Below are 20887 nucleotides of genomic sequence, written 5' to 3' on the forward strand. Positions count from 1 at the left end.
TAAACGCAAAAATGTACGCAGTAGCTAATTGACAGTGTTTTTTTAACGAGCGTCACAGTTAAACGTTTATTGTTCAGGTTTTCGTGAGTTTTTTATCGGCCAACGTTTTATCACTTCGTTGACGGAGCGCCGGGGCGCTGCGGGAATGTGTGTTGATAATAAATGAAATGCTCGATATCATTGTTTTTGTGTAGATTTTTTTTTTATTTTCCGGTTATTTATGGGGAACGGAAGTGTTTCAATGGGAATGGTGTGTCTTAACTCTAGGTTTCCGTATTCCCTCTGCCTGCGCTGCTATGTGGGATAAAATATTGCTATATTTAATATAAATATTCCATTTCATATTTTAAATTACAATTTAAATTATAATATTCAAAGTCAGTTTTCAATTTAAATTGATAACTCCCAAATCTCCATAGGTCTAATTAATAGAGCAAAGTATACAGCTCAAGTTCGTTCCCAAAACAACTGAATATTGAATGAAATGATTAATTTCTGGGTTAAATTCACTTTTGCTTTACATATAATATTGGCAGTAGAGTATAATACCCGTACATCTAGCCAATTTATTATAAAGAACAACCTTTTTGAAAAGCCTGATATAAGATATTTTTGAAATCACAAATAAAATCTACACGTTAATTATATTATTTATCATAAAAAAATATTTTGCAATTCAATCGCATTATTTAACAGTATTTTTTTAACCCCGTATGTATTTAGCATTCCATTAATAGGTGGCAGGATTCTATAGGTGCTATACCATAATTGTAACACCAGATCCATAACCATTCCCTTTCAGCTTCAAATATTCCGATTCACATCTTCATTTTCATTTTTTTTTCATTTTTTCATTCTTTTTACCGCTCTGTTTCCCGCATCTAACATGCTAATGCAACAAACAAATTGCAAATATAAAAAAAATAAATATTCAACTATATTACTTTGTATAAGTAATACCATAAGTTTGTAAACCCTTATAAGCCATTACCATACCGTATATGTAATAACTAATACCAGATGTCTTATCAAACTTTTCCTTTTCCAGCTCTAAATCATTCCAACTCGTCATGCTCGTCGGCGTCGAACGCGTCCACGGGCGCCGGACTGTGCGCGGGCGCAGCGGAACCAGCCCCGCCGTTGTACATTGCTGCCCCGCCAGAGGGTTTCGGCCTAGCCGTTCATACCAACAGGTAATGTATACGAACTAAACTGAAATTGGAAAAGGTCGAGTGTGTTCTGGAGGGAATATGGTGATGGATAAAGAAATGGAAAGGGTTAAGGGCATTGACGTTTGTTCTTATATAAATCTCTAAAGAGTAGTTTAGTTTACTTAATATTATGATATAAGCGCAAATATACATAAACAACATTGTACATAATAAATATATAAATAAATTTACATTTGTTTATTACTTAATTATTTTTTCCAAAAAGGAAATACTCACACGTATATTTGACTTGAAATAGGGCAATGACTCATAGAGTCCTGGCCTTTAAAGCTCCTAGATATAATTAAATATCGCGTCTTATGTATGTAGAGGAACGTTTCAAGTATGTCTCTTGAGATAGGCGTGGAGTAAGTCTTTGGATTTATGGCGGAGTTTCTTTGGAATAATGTAGTTATTTATCCTGCTTTCACTGGGACTTTCTTTTTATTTTGAGATTTTGAAATGTTTATACATTATTTACATATATTTTTAGTTTCTTATCGAAAGTCAATTATTTATCTTTGTATCTAAAATAAGAACTAAAAATAATTATAAAGATAAATTCAATATATTGTTTACATTGTCTAATATACATTATGTATTTTGCATATTCTTTTAGTACATGTGCGTTAAATATGGAGTTTCTTGGAAGTGCAAAAAAATAATAATATATGTATTTTCAGCGAGACTTTGATTTATAGTAGCATATTAATTGAACGCACGTATAAACTTTTATTTATAGCTCATCTCACTGAAGTTACGACAGTTTCTAATTTTATTTATGATGTATAATATATTGTTTGAGGATCATATTTACGATGGACAAGAATCTATGTATATATAGCTTTTGGTTGTTTTGGCTTTCTTAGGCGGGGCACAGATGTTGGAATCATTGGCACATCAGGAATAACACAAAAAGATCCCAGTTTACCACAAAAACGTGGCAAACTGACCCGAGGGTATGTCCTCAGGAATGCGTTTTGTTAACCAAACCTCAATCTCCTGCAATAACTCGAATGAACTCACTTCTACTATCAACGAGCTTGCTATGTAGGACACTGACACACCTAACGATATCTACCTTTGAATCTTCCTACATTTTAGACCATCTAATCTTAAATTCATGAAGCATGATCAAGCTCTTACATTATTTAGTAAAAATTCCAAATTTCCTGTGATTATTTGTTAAAACCCGCGGCATGTTAGAAAAAAACATTAATAAACATTGACGCTTTACCTTCTATGAAACTATTATCGATAACTTGATATCTTTAAAATTCAGATAAACCATTGCATACCAAAATTTCTTGTTTTTATCTCGCAATACCCTATTTAAAACCTTAACACTTGCATGATAAACAATACGGTCTTATTTAGGAATTTTAATATTTTAAGCGAATTGGCTTCTTTTAAGGTTTTAGTCGATTTAAATAATTTATTATCTTGTCTCTTCTGTTATCTTCCATTGATAATGTTATTATGAATTAGATACACAATAGTTCCAATAACACTAACATCTTGTATTATTTTGATTTTCTAAGGCCATTAATTTCTAAAATACAAATTTCTTAATGTTGAATCATGTAAATATTCATAGCATCTACCAAAACTAAGCCATATCTTCGTAAAATTGCCTTGTATTAAATCGATAAAGAGCTCTTTAAATATATATACATACATACCAATGCATACCATATTTGGTTATAAAAAAAACTAAAAGGCTTGAAAATTCTGAAGAATTTTTTGCAACTTTGCCATCAATTGGAATTCTTGCCATCTTTGATATATTAATAAATAATACAACATAATTTTTGAAGCGCTCTTTTCAATCATGAAAATAATATGATTTTGAAACTAACTAGTAACTTTATTTTCCAGTCGTTATGAAATGTCCCAAGATCTCCTTGACAAGCAAGTAGAGATACTAGAAAGGCGATACGGTGGTCTCAGGGCGAGGCGGGCGGCCGTCACCATACAGAGAGCTTTCCGACGACGACAGCTATTGAAGAAGTTCAGCGCTATCACAGCTATGGCGAAAGCAGCTGATTCTAACGCGAGGAGGTTACAAGATGGTGACCATTTACTTGTTAATGGTAAGCAGCCATATCTTGGGCACAGATATTAGTGATAAATATATTGATATATTTACTTCTAGGTACGTGTCTATAAATAACGATATTACTTTCATTGAATAATGACACCGTGAGAAACTTATATACATATTTAGCGTCTGAAATCGTCGTGAAAATGTGAAAAACTCGATGTCGTAGATAATTTTACGTCATTTCCAATATCAGATATCAACGGAGTGGATGTCAAACGATGCAAAGATATGTTAGATACGTTCGATAAGCGTGTTCAGCTATCTGTATTTAGCTCAAATATAAAATAAATGCGGAAATGTTTTTTTTTTTGTAAATATCTTTAAAACCCTCGAAAGTCTAAAACATTTGTTAGGTATTTCTTTAACAAATGATGCCCATGTACGCCATTGTAGTATATATTTTTTGGCTGAGGGTCAAGAATAAAAGCTTCATTGCAGGTTGTCGAAATTGCCAAATTTTTAAGTATATCTCTATCACATACATGACCTAAATAAGACGGTCGGCTTAAATTTTCAACCAATTAGGTTAACCTATGGAATTTGTTAAAGGAATATATTTCCTGTTAAAATATCATATATCGTTGAGAGTGGAATTAAAAAGAAAATATATTTTTAATTTTTTATGTGCAAAATTGAATTTTATATTTCAATTCAATTGTCATAAAAGATTTAATATAGTAACCTAGTATAAATGTTGTAATAATAAAACTAACTTGCGTTAACTAAGTAGATGTTAATTGTATAAATACAAATTATCGCTCGCCTTATTTAGGTTAATAATTATGTTATCTATGTATGTAATTTACTTGTAACATTATACAATGAAGCAAATTTGTGTAATTGAGTATTTGGCTCGAAGGACCAAACTTTATTTTGTAATTATGTTGCTCTGCTTAACTTAAACTTATGATTATATGTGTTATATGAACTACAATTAATTGAAAAAAAAGATTCTTTGATATATTTACTTCTTCCATGGTATAGTTAAATAAAACATCAATGCAGATTCACCACATGGAATTTATGGATATATAGGAAACTTCCTACTTCATGTTGCGGAATTCGGCAGAAAGTTGGGAACGGAGTGTCTTAACACTAGGTTCCCTCTGCCTACCCTGCTTCGGATGGGATATAACGTGAAGTTGATTTTTTTTATTCTTCGTCTTTAAAATCTGTCTTAATTTATCTAATAAATTTGTTTCAGGTAACGATATATACGCAAATACTCTACTTCAGAAGAGCCCAGCTGGCCAAGAGAAGTCGCTTGCGTTAACGAGACCTATGCGGTCTATGTCACTTAGAGAGAGACACGATATGGATATGAGGTATGTTGTGAGGTGTTATATATAATATTATTTATGGAATTTTCAGTTTTCCCGTATCGTATAAATAAATATTTTTGCCACGTATTTTTTTTAAAGTGTGACAGCAATAGAGGCAAGTCAACGTGACAGGTTTTATGGGTTTGATTCTCATTTAAGAAAACGAAATATTTAATGTTTTTGTTTCCTCGCCTTGGTAACGCGCGTCGATTAATTTCCACCACTAAACTCTCAATGCCTACAGAATTCGGTGAAAGTTAAAAACAGTGTGTCTTACATACGCTATGCAGGTTTCCAGGTATCCTCTGCCTATCCTACTTTAAGCTGGATTTAGCGTAAAGATAAAAAAAAATACTGCTTGTTATTATTCATAAGTAAATATATATTTATCTGAATAATATTAATAAGTCAATATAATAAAAGCAATTTTTCCCAATTTCCAGCAACCACATGGCGTGCGACCCCCAAAACGAAGTGGAAGCGATGGTGGCAAGAGTCCAGCAATCTGCCCATCAGATACACATGATCACCTCTGAAATACCTCATCATAGAGGAGATGCGGATAGTGGGGTAAAATAAACTTTACATATACTTGCTTTTATTTTTTCTAGTTATTTCAGTTAAATATAGCAGGGTGGGAGGAGTGTTTACATACTACGTTTTCATGGTTTGTTTTTTCGACTAATTTTAATAAATGAGTTTAAATTAAATATAATATTCCAAAAAGTGATTATCAGCGATATAATTCTTAAGTTAATTATAGACTTGTACGTACTTATTACGGTACGATGACTAAATAATTTATTTTCATATTCTATATATTTTTTTAGGATTCTTTATTAACAAAGCGGAATATGCTAGATATATGCTTCATATATGTATTCTACAAAACATATAAAAATTTTAATTAAAATATTATGAACTTTATACTTCTTATTATATCCTGAAAGATAACATTCAACACGCTTCAGCTTAATACGGTAAAATATTCTACGCCGTCGCTTATGCATTCTTTAAGAACGCAACCAAATATTTGCGCGTTTAATTATCACATACGTCAATTTTCATACAATAACTAACTTGCCTTAAATATGTTATGTAAAAAAATATCTTTTCATTATAGTAATAAAGACGATAACGCCATGATAATATAATGTAATTAAAGTAATATCCATCTCGCGCTGTGTAATAGTTTTTATCAGTTATCCCCGTGACATACACGAATAATAACGTGTAGTTGCTAACAAGTGTATTTAAAATGAACTATAAAACTAGAAAGATTATTAGAAAAGTATTGAACAATACTAATTTTGTTATAATCAATAGAGTGACTAAAATTAGAATGTGGAGGGGCGGAACGGAGAAGTACAATGTTTGTGATGTTTTTTATATTTTATTTGTTAACCTAAGTATTTGAAAATATAACCGTTATATTTTAATGAGTTATTCTATTAATTTGAACTTTAAAAGTTATGGAAGCAGTGACTGTTTTCTCAATCTTCTGTTTGTTTATAAAATATATCAATTAAATATAATAATCATATCTGTATTTGTTTATATTTTTCGTGTGTGATATGCTTATTTCGAATTGGTACACATTTGACCATGAAGTTATAATACCATAAGTGAAATTTAAATAATTGGGGGTTTGTTGTTGTAAAAAAAAAAAAAAATTTATTGTAAAAAAAATTCTAGATTCTCGACTAACTTGTGCGAAATTACTGTTTGTCTGTCTGTGCCAAGTACAGAAAATACATGAAGACGAAAATACGTATAAGGAAAATCTAAAACGTTTATTTACGACAGCCATCATATTCTTGGCAGTGACAGCTTCTATACAAAATAAGCTGAAGATCAACACAAGTGTCACGCTTAGCAAGCATGTACTCGTATTGTAATCGTAAATATCTTATGCTATACATTTATGGTAGATACCAATATACAATGTTGCTTATTATTAACGGAATATTAAATGAACGTGAAACTACCATTCTTAAATCAATGTCTGTGTACAAAACTTAATCAAAATTTGTTCTGTCGTTGTTTGAGTAAACATTTTTGTAGCTTCACTTTATATCCCCTCTTAGTGCGGGTGGGATTCTGGTGTTGAGATATTCCATTCCCATTAAGACACTTTCGTAATAATTATCTTAACATACTTTTTCATATCATAGAATACCTTGTCTAAAAATATATCTTTAGTGGGTTATTGACTTTGATAAAATAATTCGCTTATCTTGTTACGTCGATGATAATTGATAATACCTATGAAATTAGAATATTTCTGGTATGGGAAATTTTGCATAGTTATCATTTGTTAAATAAATATTATTGGTAAAAATACTTAAGAATTCAAACGGAAAGCGGTTCTTAACTCCAGATAAAAAATAATGACTAATTGCGCTACTAATAAATAAATCTGAAATTTATTATTAGTTAACAGTTTAAATAAATGATGATTTATATTTATAAATATAAATCTTTGTATATTTGAAGATGTCAGTCGTGGCGCAGGGACAAAATGGGATTGTAAACGCGACTGGTTGTGGATTAGATCCCACTTGAGGAAGTGAAATATTTATTTAAATTTATACTTTCTTTTCTTCACTCTGGTGTCGAGGGAAGCGCGGTGTTGAGTTCCGCCACTCAACACACAATGCCTCCAGAGTTTGGCGGGAATTTGGGAACGGAGTGTCTTAACACTAGGTTCCCTCTGTCTATCCTACTGTATGTGGTATACATTGTGAAGTTGATTAAATCTTTTTCTTATTGAAAATTATATTTATTTTTTTTATTTTTACAGATGTGCAGTTGCTCCGTTAGCGGATCAGTCACTAACATATCGACATCTTCCTCCCACAATGAATCTCTACACAACCATCAATTGTTAAACAACTCCGGTATTATTCCATATATTATTATTATTATTATTTTAGAGTTTATTATAAATTCGGTGTTTTACTCATATATTCATATATTGTTATATAGATTTGTAGAAAAATTCTGCTGTGGTCATCGTGGCACAGTGGCAAAAGTGGCAAAAACGGAATTAACACTAAGTTCCCTCTGCAAAAAATAATCTAAAATGAATAACATATCGTAATTGTCCTTCACTGTGTTTTAAATAAATAAATACCGGAAATTTGTTCTTATATTATTTATATTGTTTGATAAGTTTATTTATATTATACCTACTATTTGTTTCAATAAAGAAAAAATGTGAGATATATAATTTTTATCATCATAACATGTTTATTTACAAGAAAGGAAGTATGTTATTAGAATATTTAGGATTTATTAGGCATTATAAGGAATTTTATTTCCGAGTAGATACTTAAGAAACTGACTGGGTAATTAGAATTTTATAAAATATAGTATTTTATAACTTTTAAGTATTTTGGATGTACTTAAATATGACAATTTATAGTTATACTTAACTTTCAACAGGTCCAATATACGGTAACTTGCTATCATCAGGCGGTAAACCCCTATCATCACCGACCGCGCGTCAACAACAGCAGCTGGCGGCGATACAGGCGGCCAACGCTAGGCGACTACCGCCGGAGGTCCCGAAACGAACGAGCAGTATTACTCTTAAGTATGTATTAGAGTAGTTAGTTAGTCTATTTTGTAAAATTGCCTTTAATCTTTTTTTAGCTTCCCCCAGGCCTCCCCCATATAGGAGGGTAGGCAGAGGGAATTTAGGGTTAAGATAATTTTTGAGCCCTTGCGTGTACCATAGCGTAGGAATAATCATTCTGCAGAGTGAGAATTTCATCCATATCAGAAAATCAATAACATTTGAATTCATAAGTAGTTTGTAAACAAAATTTACAAACCTCAATATTTTTATTGCAGCGCGGAAAGCCCAGTTTCTCTGCGACGAGCGGAGTGCGGGGGTGCAGTAGTGCGAGGAGGGTCGATGTCCTCAGTTCAGTCGTCATCGTCCTCGTCCTCGCAGGAGCACAGACATCATTATCATCAACCTTACCAGCCGAGGGCACCTGTAAGTGTAATTTTTAGTTTTTTTCCCACAGAAAGACAAATAATTAGTTTTAAGTTTTATGTAGAGGTAAAAAGAAAATCTCATAAAATAGTATAAAAGAAGTAAATGAAAAAAATATGCAATGTCTCCAATTTGGATGTGAAGAGAAGAGCGGAGTGTCTTAACTAGGTTCACTCAGCGAACAGTTCTATAAAAATTGCAGTGTCGCCGTGATTTACGCATTTTTTATCTGTAATGCTGGTCATATAAAAATTAATTACTTGCAGATTAATGTCTTGCAGATTACAATATGAAATTAAAATTATATAATTATTCAATATCATATCTCTCATAATTTTCTAGCTTCACGTTGTATACCGCAATTTCCTGGTATTCAGATGGAACCTTAGAACCTAGTGTTAAGACACTTCGTTTACCATTTTCCGTGGAATTCTTGAGGCATAATGTGTTAAGTGGCGGAGTTCAACGCCTCGGTTTTACATCGTTACCAGAGCAAAGAAAGGAAAATATTTAATATAATATTTCATTCCCCGAGTGGGAATACGAATGATATGTATGAATTAAAACAGTGAAGTAATTAAAACATATTATATAAAAATTCTTATATGTAATTATTAACTAACGTAAAATTATCTCAAACTCAAATGCATTGTTCCTGTCTAACTAAAACGAAAAATAACCCAAAATACTCAAAATCTCCCCTTTTCCTCAGGAACCTCACATTCACATCCAAGAGCAATTCCAGCAACACGCTCGTACTGCGTCCGGGACGTTATACGAAGGAGAACGGTACGCTGTATGGAAGAGGCAAGAAGCCCCCCCTTACTACGAAGCTCCTCCCCCCACTACTTGTTGTCGACCGCAGCTGGATCATCAACATGTGCAACAACCGTTGAAGGTTAGTTATTTTACTATTTTGTAGATAGTAGTTATTTAGTTATTTTTGACTTCTGACGAAAATAGATTCGGGACCCACTCTGAAGAATGAATTATTTTAGACGAAAGGAAAAAAAAGAAGGTGCGGCGTTGAGTTATGACACTAAGCGCACAATATTTCAAACACTGAAAATAGCGATAATTCTTAACATGTTTTGTTTTTATTTTTCTAACTTGGCTTCCCTATCGCTGCAAATGTACAATTTTTTACAGGTATCAGAAACAGCCCGGAAACGTCAATACCGTGTAGGCCTGAACCTATTCAACAAGAAGCCAGAACGAGGGATCGCGTATCTGATTTCCCGAGGCTTTCTAGAAAATTCACCACGAGGTGTCGCACGCTTTCTTATAACAAGAAAGGGACTTAGCAAGCAAATGATTGGAGAATATCTGGGAAATTTGCAAAGTCAATTCAATATGGCTGTGTTAGAGTGAGTATTCCATTTTTTTCAGCTTCACGCGGCTTACCGCCCATAGCAAGACAGAAGAAACCTAGGGTATGCATTGCGTGTTGAGTAGCGGAATTCAGTGCGTTATTAGAGCGTGAGAAATTAAAATAATTCATTTGCCCGAGTGGGAAGCGAATCCACAACCATTACTGCTGCTTACACTTTGACGCTGTACGACGACGGTCGAAAACGTTTTTCCTTACTTGCATAGAGTAAACTATTTGCCTATTAAATGTTAAAATCAAGATATAATATAATGCTTTAGCTTTAACATTATATTGAACAAATTACCACAACGATCAAAATTATTAACAAATTACCATTCCTTTCAGATGTTTCGTAAATGAGCTCGACCTGTCCGGCATGGCAGTGGACGTGGCACTCCGCAGGTACCAGGCTCATTTCCGGTTGCCGGGTGAAGCGCAAAAAATAGAAAGGCTGGTCGAGGCCTTCGCGAGACGATACTGTGTGTGCAACCCCGACTTCGTGCAGCGGTTGCGTACTCAGGATACGGTAAGATCCGATTCGCTTGTATTACTATATTGCAAAGCTTAGGCCTCGCGGACTGTACCAAGTTAAACGCTTAAGTTGTAGAGTTTTACTACATAAAATTAGGGGAATAATTGATTGAAAATTTTATAAAATCAATTTCCGATACTTAAAAAAATATTAATCTTTCCAGATATTCGTATTAGCATTCGCAATAATAATGCTAAATACGGACCTACACACACCCAACTTGAAGCCAGAAGCGCGTATGTCGTTAGACGACTTTGTGCGCAACCTTCGTGGTATAGACGACTGCGGGGATATTGACCGGGACATGCTCGCCGGGATATACGATAGGGTGAAGGCCAGTGAGTTTAGACCCGGGAGTGACCATGTTACACAGGTTTGTTGGTTTTATTTAGTTTTTAGTAGGTATTTTTAGTGATCGTATATTCGGGATATTATACATCACATGTCGGATACGGTGACGGCCAGCCTTTATAGATTCGGGACCATCTCATACAATTTTGATTTTTTGGTAATTAGTACATAATAATTATTAATCTTTACACAGAGCGATAATTTTCCCCAGGTAATGAAAGTCCAAGCAACAATAGTAGGCAAGAAGCCTCATTTGGCGCTACCCCACCGACGCCTGGTCTGCTACTGCCGGCTCTATGAAATACCGGATATACACAAGAAAGAACGACCCGGTGTACATCAGAGAGAGGTATTTTTGTTATTTCATTTTATTATATACTAGCGGCCTAAACACGGTTCCACACGCTTAACATTATTGTTATAGCCAAATTGTCCAAAACCTTTACATAAATAATTGTCTATATGTTAATCTAACGAAAAAGCTATTCCACTATAAAATTTCATTTCTAAATCCGTTTAGTAGTTTTTGGGTGAAAGTGAGAAAAACATCCATTTATACTATTAGTAAGGTTATATGTTTTACAGGTGTTCCTATTCAACGATCTGTTGGTTATTACCAAGATATTCAGTAAGAAGAAGTCGTCAGTGACATATACGTTCAGACAGTCGTTCCCGCTTTGCGGAATGCTCGTCAACCTTTTTTCTGTGCCACGTGAGTTTTATTTGAATAATATTTTGTTTTTGTTTTTATGAAATGTTCTGTTTTATGACTTTAAGTAGATTAAAGTTACTGTTTAAATTTATAATTGTTCACTTAAAAAGTTATTGTATGTTTATTTGTTTTAAATTTTATCACTGTATGGAGTACTTGGTATTATATATTTCGGCGAGTCGCGACCGTTCATAAGCCTTACATCTAGGCGGCCCCGACACATCAGCTATCCTGTAATTAGTAATATATTTTCGTTCCAGATTACCCATTCGGTATCCGCCTCTCGCGTCGCGTGGATGGCCGTCGTTTAGCCACGTTCAATGCTCGCAACGAACACGACAGGTGCAAGTTTGCCGAAGATTTACGAGAAAGTGTCGCTGAGATGGATGAAATGGAGGCGATGAGGATTGAGGCTGAATTGAATAGAGGCAAACGTAGTACTGGGAACTCCGGGAGGAATGGTTAGTTGATTATTAGATACACCTCTATCTTGGATAGATTATAAAATTGAAAGTTCTTCTTCTGTTGGATAGTTAATTTATCTACGAAGGCTATTTTACATCATGTTGATAATTTTGACATACCTCACTATACTTGCGTCCAGAGTTACTTCGGGAACTTAGAAAATAGTATGGGCAATCTACTTCTTACTTTACTTCTTTCCATGTGACCACGTGATTAAAACTTGAATAAATTAAGGTACTGACTTATAACATTCCTATGTTTCAGTAATGGAGAATCGTGACAGTGGGGTGGCGGATGTAGAGATCGATCACCAGCAGTGTATGGACCATGTACATGTTCATGGGTATGTTCATTATTACTTTTTAATATTTAGAATTTGTACTTATTTAACTGAATGGGAAGAACGATTTATATATACTTTTTGTATTTTGAAAGATTCATTTTTTGAATAAGAAGAAGAAGGTAAAGAATAATAACAAAAATCTAAGCAAACAACAAAAACAAGTGGCATCCGTAAAAAAAAATTTAGGACGCAAATCTGAGCAATTATCACATTACAATTTGTTTCTATAAATATCAATAAAAAATTCCAGCGTGGTAGTACCACCGCCACCATCTTGTCCGGCCCCAGCGGCGCCATCCCGCTTATCACAGAATCCACCACCTACTAATATAATTAAACGAAACGTGTTAAGCAACTCCCTGGTTGATATCAATGATCCAGGTAAGTGAAGTTTTTTTAAATAATTGTGTCACGCTTGATTCCTCGTATAGCAGAGTAGGCCGACGAAATCAAGTGTTAATTTCGGCTAGTACATTAGCAACTTAAAGTCACATGAATTTAACGAGATATCCCAATAAAATAGATTGATATATTTTATAACATAGGATAAGAACCTACTTTTAATTTTAAGTAAAAAAAATAAAAACATGGATTTAAATACAAATAAAAATAGTTTTAATATTTTTCATCATTTAGAGTATAGTTTATAACCATGTAAAATAAAGGGCCATCGTCTCAAACCAGGAATTTATGTAATCTTATAATATGTACTAACATAATCTAACATTCAATCAGTGGCTCTGGCGGCTGAGCGCTTGCAGCGTCGCGGGTCGGTGGGGTCCTTAGACAGCGGCATGTCGGTGTCCTTCCAGCAGGGCAGCCGCACCGCGCTGCACGCCACCTCACCCCGACACCCACCAGATCAGCGGTCACCTGGTGAGTAATGGGGAAGTGATTAATATGGGTAGAAAAATGGGAAATATATGTAGCGATGTTGGGAAATTTGAGAATTTTTGAATTGGTGATTATTTGTGCTGATACATTTCGATACCTTAGCTTATATACTAGTTAACTCCATCTGCGGAAGTTTATAAGAGAAGCTAAAAACGTTATTATATTTTACGCAGACCACTTATTAAAAAAATACGTTGATTGATAGTATATGTAATTGTATATTTTAAACAACATTTTTTCTAATTAGCGGTGTGCAAAAATATCATAATAAGGTTTTCGGCGTCTCATATGATATTTACGCAGTTTAAGTTAATTGTTTACGGATTAAGATATCGGTTTGAGATATTATTTATCTATTGAAAGACTTAAAATAATATTTAATTATCAACAAACATTATTAATATTCCGTAATATTTTTTACAGGTCGTCTCTTCGGAGGCATTTTCCCCGCTCGTATAAGAAAATTGAGCGCTTCAGGTGTTCCTGATACTAAGGCGGGAGTCGGCAAAAGCACAGAAGTCTAAGCTATTGAAATATAAGAAAATAGATTTTCTTCCATACTTCTCAACTTTCCTTTGAAGACTAGCTTTTACGTTTTATCTTCAAAATGGTGACTTAAATTTGCTTCAATATCCTTTATTTGTAAGCAAAATAATAAATATTTATATAGAGTGAAACAGATAATTATAATTATAAAGCTATCTTCTATCTCCTTCTGACCATAGGTTTTATCTACAGCTTCTTATTTTATTTTCTGTGGTATATTACTATTTCATTATATAGAGTTTCAATATAAGCTAGTTTTGGTTCTCAAGTGCCATCTTTATAGTTACAAATCTTTGTTCAAAAACAAAGAATCTTTTAACTGACGATGTTATAGTAGGAGATGTATTGAAATTAAATTAATTATGACGCGATGGTTGTGGGTTCCATTAACAATCAGAGGGATAATATTTAATAGGCGGCGTTCATTTTGTTCTTAAACATTGGGCGGAGTGTCTCTATACTAAATTCGCTCTGCCTATATAGCGCCTATATATGCCTGATATAGCGCTTTTATATTGAAATTAAAGATTTTGGTGAATTTTAATGGTTAGAGACTTAATCTGATCTTGATCAGGGTATAAGGGAGGGTAGTTTGATATATCATTATACTATACGTTATTACACTCGGCATTTAAAACAAAGTTGCGGACTATAACTAGTCGTGCATTACTAAGACACTAAATAAAATAACAATTTTGACTACTTACGAATTTATTCGTAAAATTCGGAGAATACAACGAAGTCGCAGGTTCGATACAATGGGGCCAGAGTTTTGGGGGATTTACTCGAAATACGTTTAGTACTAGATAATGGAAATTAAGGTTTGTTACAGGGCTATGCAACCGGTACAGTAGAATAGAACATTTTAAATGCAATTAACAATTAAATATTAACAATTTTTGAATCAAAATTAATTAATTATTAATTGTTTCACTAAAATTAACAAATAATTAATTTTTGATTGTTACTTTCACACAACCAAATGATCATTACTTAATATTTAATTGTAATTTGGAATTAAAATTTGCCCAACTCTGAATTATGCGGTTATCATTCAAATTGTGGCAGAATAATTTAGTAAACTTTTTTGGAATTAATTACATTCGGAATATTATAGTAGAATCCTTGCACGTTACCAACAACAAGTATTAAATTAAAGATTACTTTATAAAAAAAAACATTAATATTTACTATTAAATCGAAGAGTTTTATCGTTTTTTTAGAGATAATTGATAATTGATAATTGTACATACGTTCTGAATAGATACAATAGAAAATTGTATAACATCACCGTATTTTTAAATATTACTTTTGAGCACAAAACATTTTTTATCATAGTCGCAGTGTTATTTACGAATTTATTCGAAAATTGTTGAAATTATAGATATATGAGTACATTCACTTAAGCCTTTTGTCGGCAATGCCGTACAAATTCTGTTATTTCTTAGAAATGCTAATATTCTTCGAACTCAATTGAGTTCCTGTCCATATACATACTTTTTGTAGAACAAAATCGTCATAATTTTACAATCATTTAAAATTTCGTAGTGACGAACCAGTTTCAACAAAAGTCTATAATAAGTTACATTCAAACTATAAAAACTTTCATGGCTGAACCGCATAACCGCTAACTAAAAACGCGATGGTTATTGGTTTGATTCCCACCCGGGAATAAGACAAACAGGTAATATCGTGTAAGATATTAGGTGGTCGGGGGAACGGTGTCTCATTACTAGGTTCCTTCAGCTTACTCTACTGTATACAGGATATAGCGCTAAGCTACAAAAATTGTGTTGTTGCTAAAAAAATGGAGTTTGTTCTACAAAAGGTATCAATCCTGTCCCTACTTGGTAAAGTCTTGTCCATTAAGAAATATAAGCTATGTCCTACAATTACTATATATATGTATGTATCTTTTATATAATATATAACGTATTATATTTGACAATAAAATGTCATTATTTACTTTCAACTTGCTACGCATTTTTTACAGTTTTTACATATAAAAAAAGATTTTCTAAGAACTGATTTTTCAAATACCAAATTTTAACTGTTACTATCAGATTTATATTATATTTATTTACAAACTACAAATTTTGCTGTATTAGCTTCCATCCTTAATTGTTGACTGAGACGCCATTTTTTTATCCTTCTTAACTCTTAACCCTACAATGTTACCAGACTATTAAAGACTATGTCATTGTTAAAATGGCAACTTTACCGTTATATCTAATATTATATACACTTTATATAAGCATCATAATATATAGCTATAATATAAAGCTTAAATTAATTTTGAATAAATGATCGAATTTCATTTAATCATCATTCAATTGCGGGGCAATATTATTTATAATTTTTGAGGGTCATCTATTTTTTGTGTTTATATGAAAAGGCTACTTATTTCAGGTAAAGCAAGTAATTAGATATTTTGTTGTTATTGTAGTCTTTTCATGTTCAGGTCCTACTCAAAAATGTATAAGATTGTAGGCAAAGTATTTGTTTTAGCTTTGACTTGTAATATGTTGAGGTAAAAACGGAGAATGAAATGAAAAAGTTTTTCTAAGTTTTTACTTAGTGTAGAGCGGCCCCATCATCTTCATTGTAATACGATATATATCATTTTGATCAAACTATGAAATTAAAGCAAATCCTTTCCATTTAACTTGGAAGTCTGAAAATTTGTTTCAGATTGTGACTTATTACTACTATTGTAACTTAGAATACAAAACGTTATCTATTCAATTAAAAATTATGAGATTTTTTATTTGAAATCGATTTCCGTTAATCGATACTAATTATCGATTTCAATTAAAGAATCGTACTTAATCGCATCGGTCTGAAAGAAACCAAGTAAAATATGTATTGTATTCTAACTTTTGAAGTTCTTTCTTTGACTAGTTAATAATGTTAATAACGTAGGATCGTTGTTTCTACTATTTGATACAAGGATAGATAGACAAATAATTGTTGACTTGGACTTGGGTCGGTGGTGAGTGGTACTAAGTGGTACTGGTGAAATATAAGTAAATTTACGTAATTTGGCGTGGGATTATAGTAATTTCATTTTTTACCTTATTCACGTAAATTTAATAGTAAAACCTATCATATTGATATATTTTTTTAATATTTGATTTTTGTTACCTCTATTTTGAAATGTGCATATAAAATGTACATATACGTATACGTTACGTACAAATTCATATATAATTAAATAATCTGTCCAATAAAAATTTATTGTGCTGTTGAATCTCCATTTATCGTATATTATATAAGCTTTTGATTTTAACTTTGTATGGTAAGAGATTTAGTCTATCATAAGTGTACTTTATGAAATTAAGATGAGTACAGAAAATAACAATTTATTTCGATTTCATAATATATTATTCGATATAAAAAGACTTAATCGATTCAATACTTATGGTGGACTAAATCCTATTTAAAAGATCCATGTTTGTGCTAATTCTAAATTTAGATTAATAAAGGAATTGATCAGCCGTTTTGTCGTTGGATTTTGAACCTTATTGTAATGTGATTGAAAAAGTTCTTAATATATTTCAAGCGAGCGTAACGTCTCGATATAATTTTTTTATTATTGCAAATTGTAAGAAGATTGTTTAATTTTATTTTCTATGAAATGTATTTCTTTTTGTTTAAAAAACTTTTTTTGTGTAATAATTTAAATTTGAACTTTAAATACCAAAATTTAGTGTGGAATGGCCTTCGTATTGCTTTTGTAAATTTCGCTTGACGCCAAAGATGTATTTTGATTGTGTTCACGTTCCAAGAGACGCGTGTGTTGTGTTAAAAATGTATATTTTTTTAGATTTTGTCTTTTAAATAAATTGTCACTTAATTTTTTCAATATTATCATTGAGCTGTCAAATTTGACATAACTTTTAACTCAAAAATTTACGTTATCTGTGAAATGTTATTTTGGGTTTTGTACTTTCGACAGCTCTTTGCATATATCGATGCTAATTTTCTGTAACATAAACCATACTAACTTATATCTTATATGTATATTTTAGAGTTTGTCTAATATATATCTTTTAGTTATAATTGTTATAGAATAAGCAATAAACGCGTTAAGCGTATCCCTGTACTTTGTATTATAATGTTGTTGAGAGTTGCTACAACTAAGTCACTTACATTAGTTTTATTTAAAAAAACATGAAAATGTATTTATTTATTAAATATGAATTAACATTCATGAGGGTTTGTGTTGTTTTATTTTTTACCTTATGACCATAGATTATTAATATTATTATTAAAATAGATATTATAATCATATTTAGATTGATATAGGTATTTAATTTTTTTTTGTATTGGATAAACACAAAAAATGTTTTTTTAATATTTTCTCCAATATAAAGCTACTACTACATATAAAAGTTTATTCCCATCTTAGTATCTTTTCCCATCGCCATTCACTCGATCGTCGCCACTCGACACGCAATGCCTCGGAAAATTCGGTGGACAGTGGGGAACGGAGTGTTTTAACACTAGGTTCTCATCCAGTAGTCGTAGGTCTCTCATCTTTATATTATTACAGATAGCGAGAGAATAAAAATATCAAGTAAGTTGGAATTGAACACACCACCATAAAATTTACAGTCGTTCACTACGCCGTACGCGTATTTTTAACAATATTTTTGTGGTTAAAGCCCGGAGAACCTAAGTGTAATCACTTCACTTGCTTACTTTAAAATATTATTTTCCAATACTTTCTTAACTAAGATTGAATAATATGTATTGAATTAATATATAGGCAAAAACATCTCGAAGGGGCAGTAGGTCAAGAGCGAGATAACATCCACTACTGAGTGGCTAATATCTTAGATATTAATTATATACATACTTAGTTGCTTACTTATCAGAAAACTTTTAAGCTATTAGAAAATATTTGTATTATGAATATGTAGTAAACTTCTTCATAGTATAAATTCACTTAGCTCTCGAGAGGTCTCTTCTGTTCGATATATTCACTTTATTTGAGGCCTAAATGTTTTTATTTCTTTAACTAATATTGACGACCAGTCAATAATATATATAAAATATTATAAAATGGGGATAGAGTTGGTTGGAGCCTGCTAATCTCGGCATCTAGGACGACTATAGGCCACCTTCACTTAAAGTTACTTTGATTTGAAAAAGTACTTACATTTTTTTTATTATATTTTATTGTTTATTTGCAGAAAACAGAGTTAAATAAAAGTGCGGCTCTTATAAAACGAAATTAACATGGATTAGTAGATAATAATGGCGTCAAAGGTTCGCTCTTTCAGTATTCATAAAAATGTCTTGTCACGCCTTTAGGTGTGACCCACAAAGAACGACAGACCGAACTATTATTCGATAGGCTTTCTATATTTCTATAATAGGTATATGAGTCTGTCCTAGAAATATCAATTTCTTCATATAAATTCATATCGCGGAACGCAGGGATATTAGTGCATAATAGGGGTAGGTAAGTACAAATTAAATCTTATATAGCCAGGATATTGTTTTGATACTTCAATCTCTCTCCCTAAAGCGCTCCAGGGAGATAAAAGGATAAGGATAAAGGTTCGCTTTCACTCCGTTCCTCACTTTCCGCCGCAATCCGGAGGCATTGCGTGTTAACTGGCGTAACTCAACGCAGCCAGTTGCCTCGAAAGCAGTATGAAGAAATGAAAATATAAATTTGAATAAATATTTTCATTTTCTCGAGTGGGGATCGAACCCGCAACCAGTCGCACTTATATATAGCTCTGCGCCACTACTGGCCTCACTTTAATTTTACCAATGAGAATTACATTGAAATCATAATTCCAAAAATATAAACACTTAAACCAATAACATAGTTAATTATGTAACACAAGAGTCGCGTTCATTTGCTTGTTATTCTGCGACTCATCCAATTTAAAATTTAAATCTTGATTAAAAGTAGTTGAAGTATTGCTATAGTCAAATATATCTGGATTTTTGTGTACCCAAATTAATATTCATATATTTGAGGATAGTCACGATGCCGTAGCAGAAGCGTGTGACTGTAAAGGCAGCGGGGTTCGATTCCCACTCGAGGAAATGAAATATTTAATACTTTTATTTCTTTGCTCTTGTGTCGTTTACTTCGACATTGATGCGTTGAATTGAGTTCCTGGCGTTAAGTTCTGCTACTCAACACGCAATGCTTCCAAAATGCGGATTTAAATCTTAACACTAAGCTCCCTCTGCCTACCTTGCTACATTTTTTTGCTAAGTCGTGATTTATTTTAATTGTTCTTACTAGGGGTGTGAGTTTGAGCCTTGTACCTACCACTACTTGTATCAAATCTTTGTGACTTATGTAGGTTCTACTATCTAATCATTGTCTGGGGGAGTTAAAAACAGCACTAAAATTATAAGTTACATAAATTATGTAAATATTTTTTAATTTACATACCATTAAACCCTTTTTTAAAATAAGGCTAAGAAAGAACTTACAAATTTAACCAGGAGGCAACTGGAAAAGTTCTTTTCGGTGTAAATTTATAGTTCTTTTAAGTTATCGCCGAACCTCGCAATAAAACAAAGTCTTATCATTAAAGATAATGTGAAAAAGGTTATTTTTAGACGAATTATGTGAAATGGAGGGAGCGAATTCTATATATCAAATACTACCATCTTAAAAATATTATATATAATAGGGTATCTATATATATATATAATCGAAAGGTCACTCACTCATCACGAAATCTCAGAAACTACATATGCTAGGAATCTCAAATTTTACATAGGAGTTACTTATAGGACGTAGGTGCTCGCTAAGACGGGAATTTGAATTATTCGAAATCTAAGGGGTTGTTTTTGGAGTCGAAAGTTTGTATGAAACTTCGTTACTACAAATGCTAGGAGTCTCAAATTTTGCATAGACGTCACTAGGACGTAGCCATGGAGACAGAAATTAATAATAACATAGTTCACGCGGGTGAAACCGCGAGTGGGCCGCTAGTATTATATATAATGTATAATATTATGTTTTATAATATGTATAGATTATCATAT

At 32.4% G+C, this 20887-nt stretch overlaps 1 protein-coding gene across 4 annotated transcripts in view; it reads left to right on the forward strand.

Moving 5' to 3' along the window:
• Positions 1–18077, forward strand: part of siz (Brefeldin-resistant Arf-GEF family protein schizo) — a 144525-nt gene extending 126448 nt beyond the window's left edge. For 3 of the 4 annotated variants that reach the window (XM_085201328.1, XM_085201330.1, XM_085201329.1), the window contains exons 4-22: positions 1049–1193; positions 2081–2170; positions 3090–3304; positions 4520–4640; positions 5081–5207; positions 7441–7537; positions 8085–8235; positions 8496–8643; positions 9356–9541; positions 9793–10010; positions 10361–10541; positions 10711–10920; positions 11110–11247; positions 11484–11610; positions 11871–12071; positions 12340–12418; positions 12669–12799; positions 13154–13294; positions 13736–18077. In XM_085201328.1, coding sequence (XP_085057454.1) covers positions 1049–1193; positions 2081–2170; positions 3090–3304; positions 4520–4640; positions 5081–5207; positions 7441–7537; positions 8085–8235; positions 8496–8643; positions 9356–9541; positions 9793–10010; positions 10361–10541; positions 10711–10920; positions 11110–11247; positions 11484–11610; positions 11871–12071; positions 12340–12418; positions 12669–12799; positions 13154–13294; positions 13736–13836 — 2807 coding nt within the window. In that variant the 3' untranslated portion in view covers positions 13837–18077. The remainder of the gene's footprint in view (positions 1–1048; positions 1194–2080; positions 2171–3089; positions 3305–4519; positions 4641–5080; positions 5208–7440; positions 7538–8084; positions 8236–8495; positions 8644–9355; positions 9542–9792; positions 10011–10360; positions 10542–10710; positions 10921–11109; positions 11248–11483; positions 11611–11870; positions 12072–12339; positions 12419–12668; positions 12800–13153; positions 13295–13735) is intronic. The other variant, XM_085201331.1, reaches the window with a different exon arrangement.
• Positions 18078–20887: the final 2810 nt, after the last annotated feature.

This window comes from Heliconius melpomene, chromosome 18 (assembly GCF_056956725.1).
Source record: "Heliconius melpomene rosina isolate 202511_hmr_F chromosome 18, ASM5695672v1, whole genome shotgun sequence".
NCBI classification, from domain to species: Eukaryota; Metazoa; Arthropoda; class Insecta; order Lepidoptera; family Nymphalidae; genus Heliconius; species Heliconius melpomene.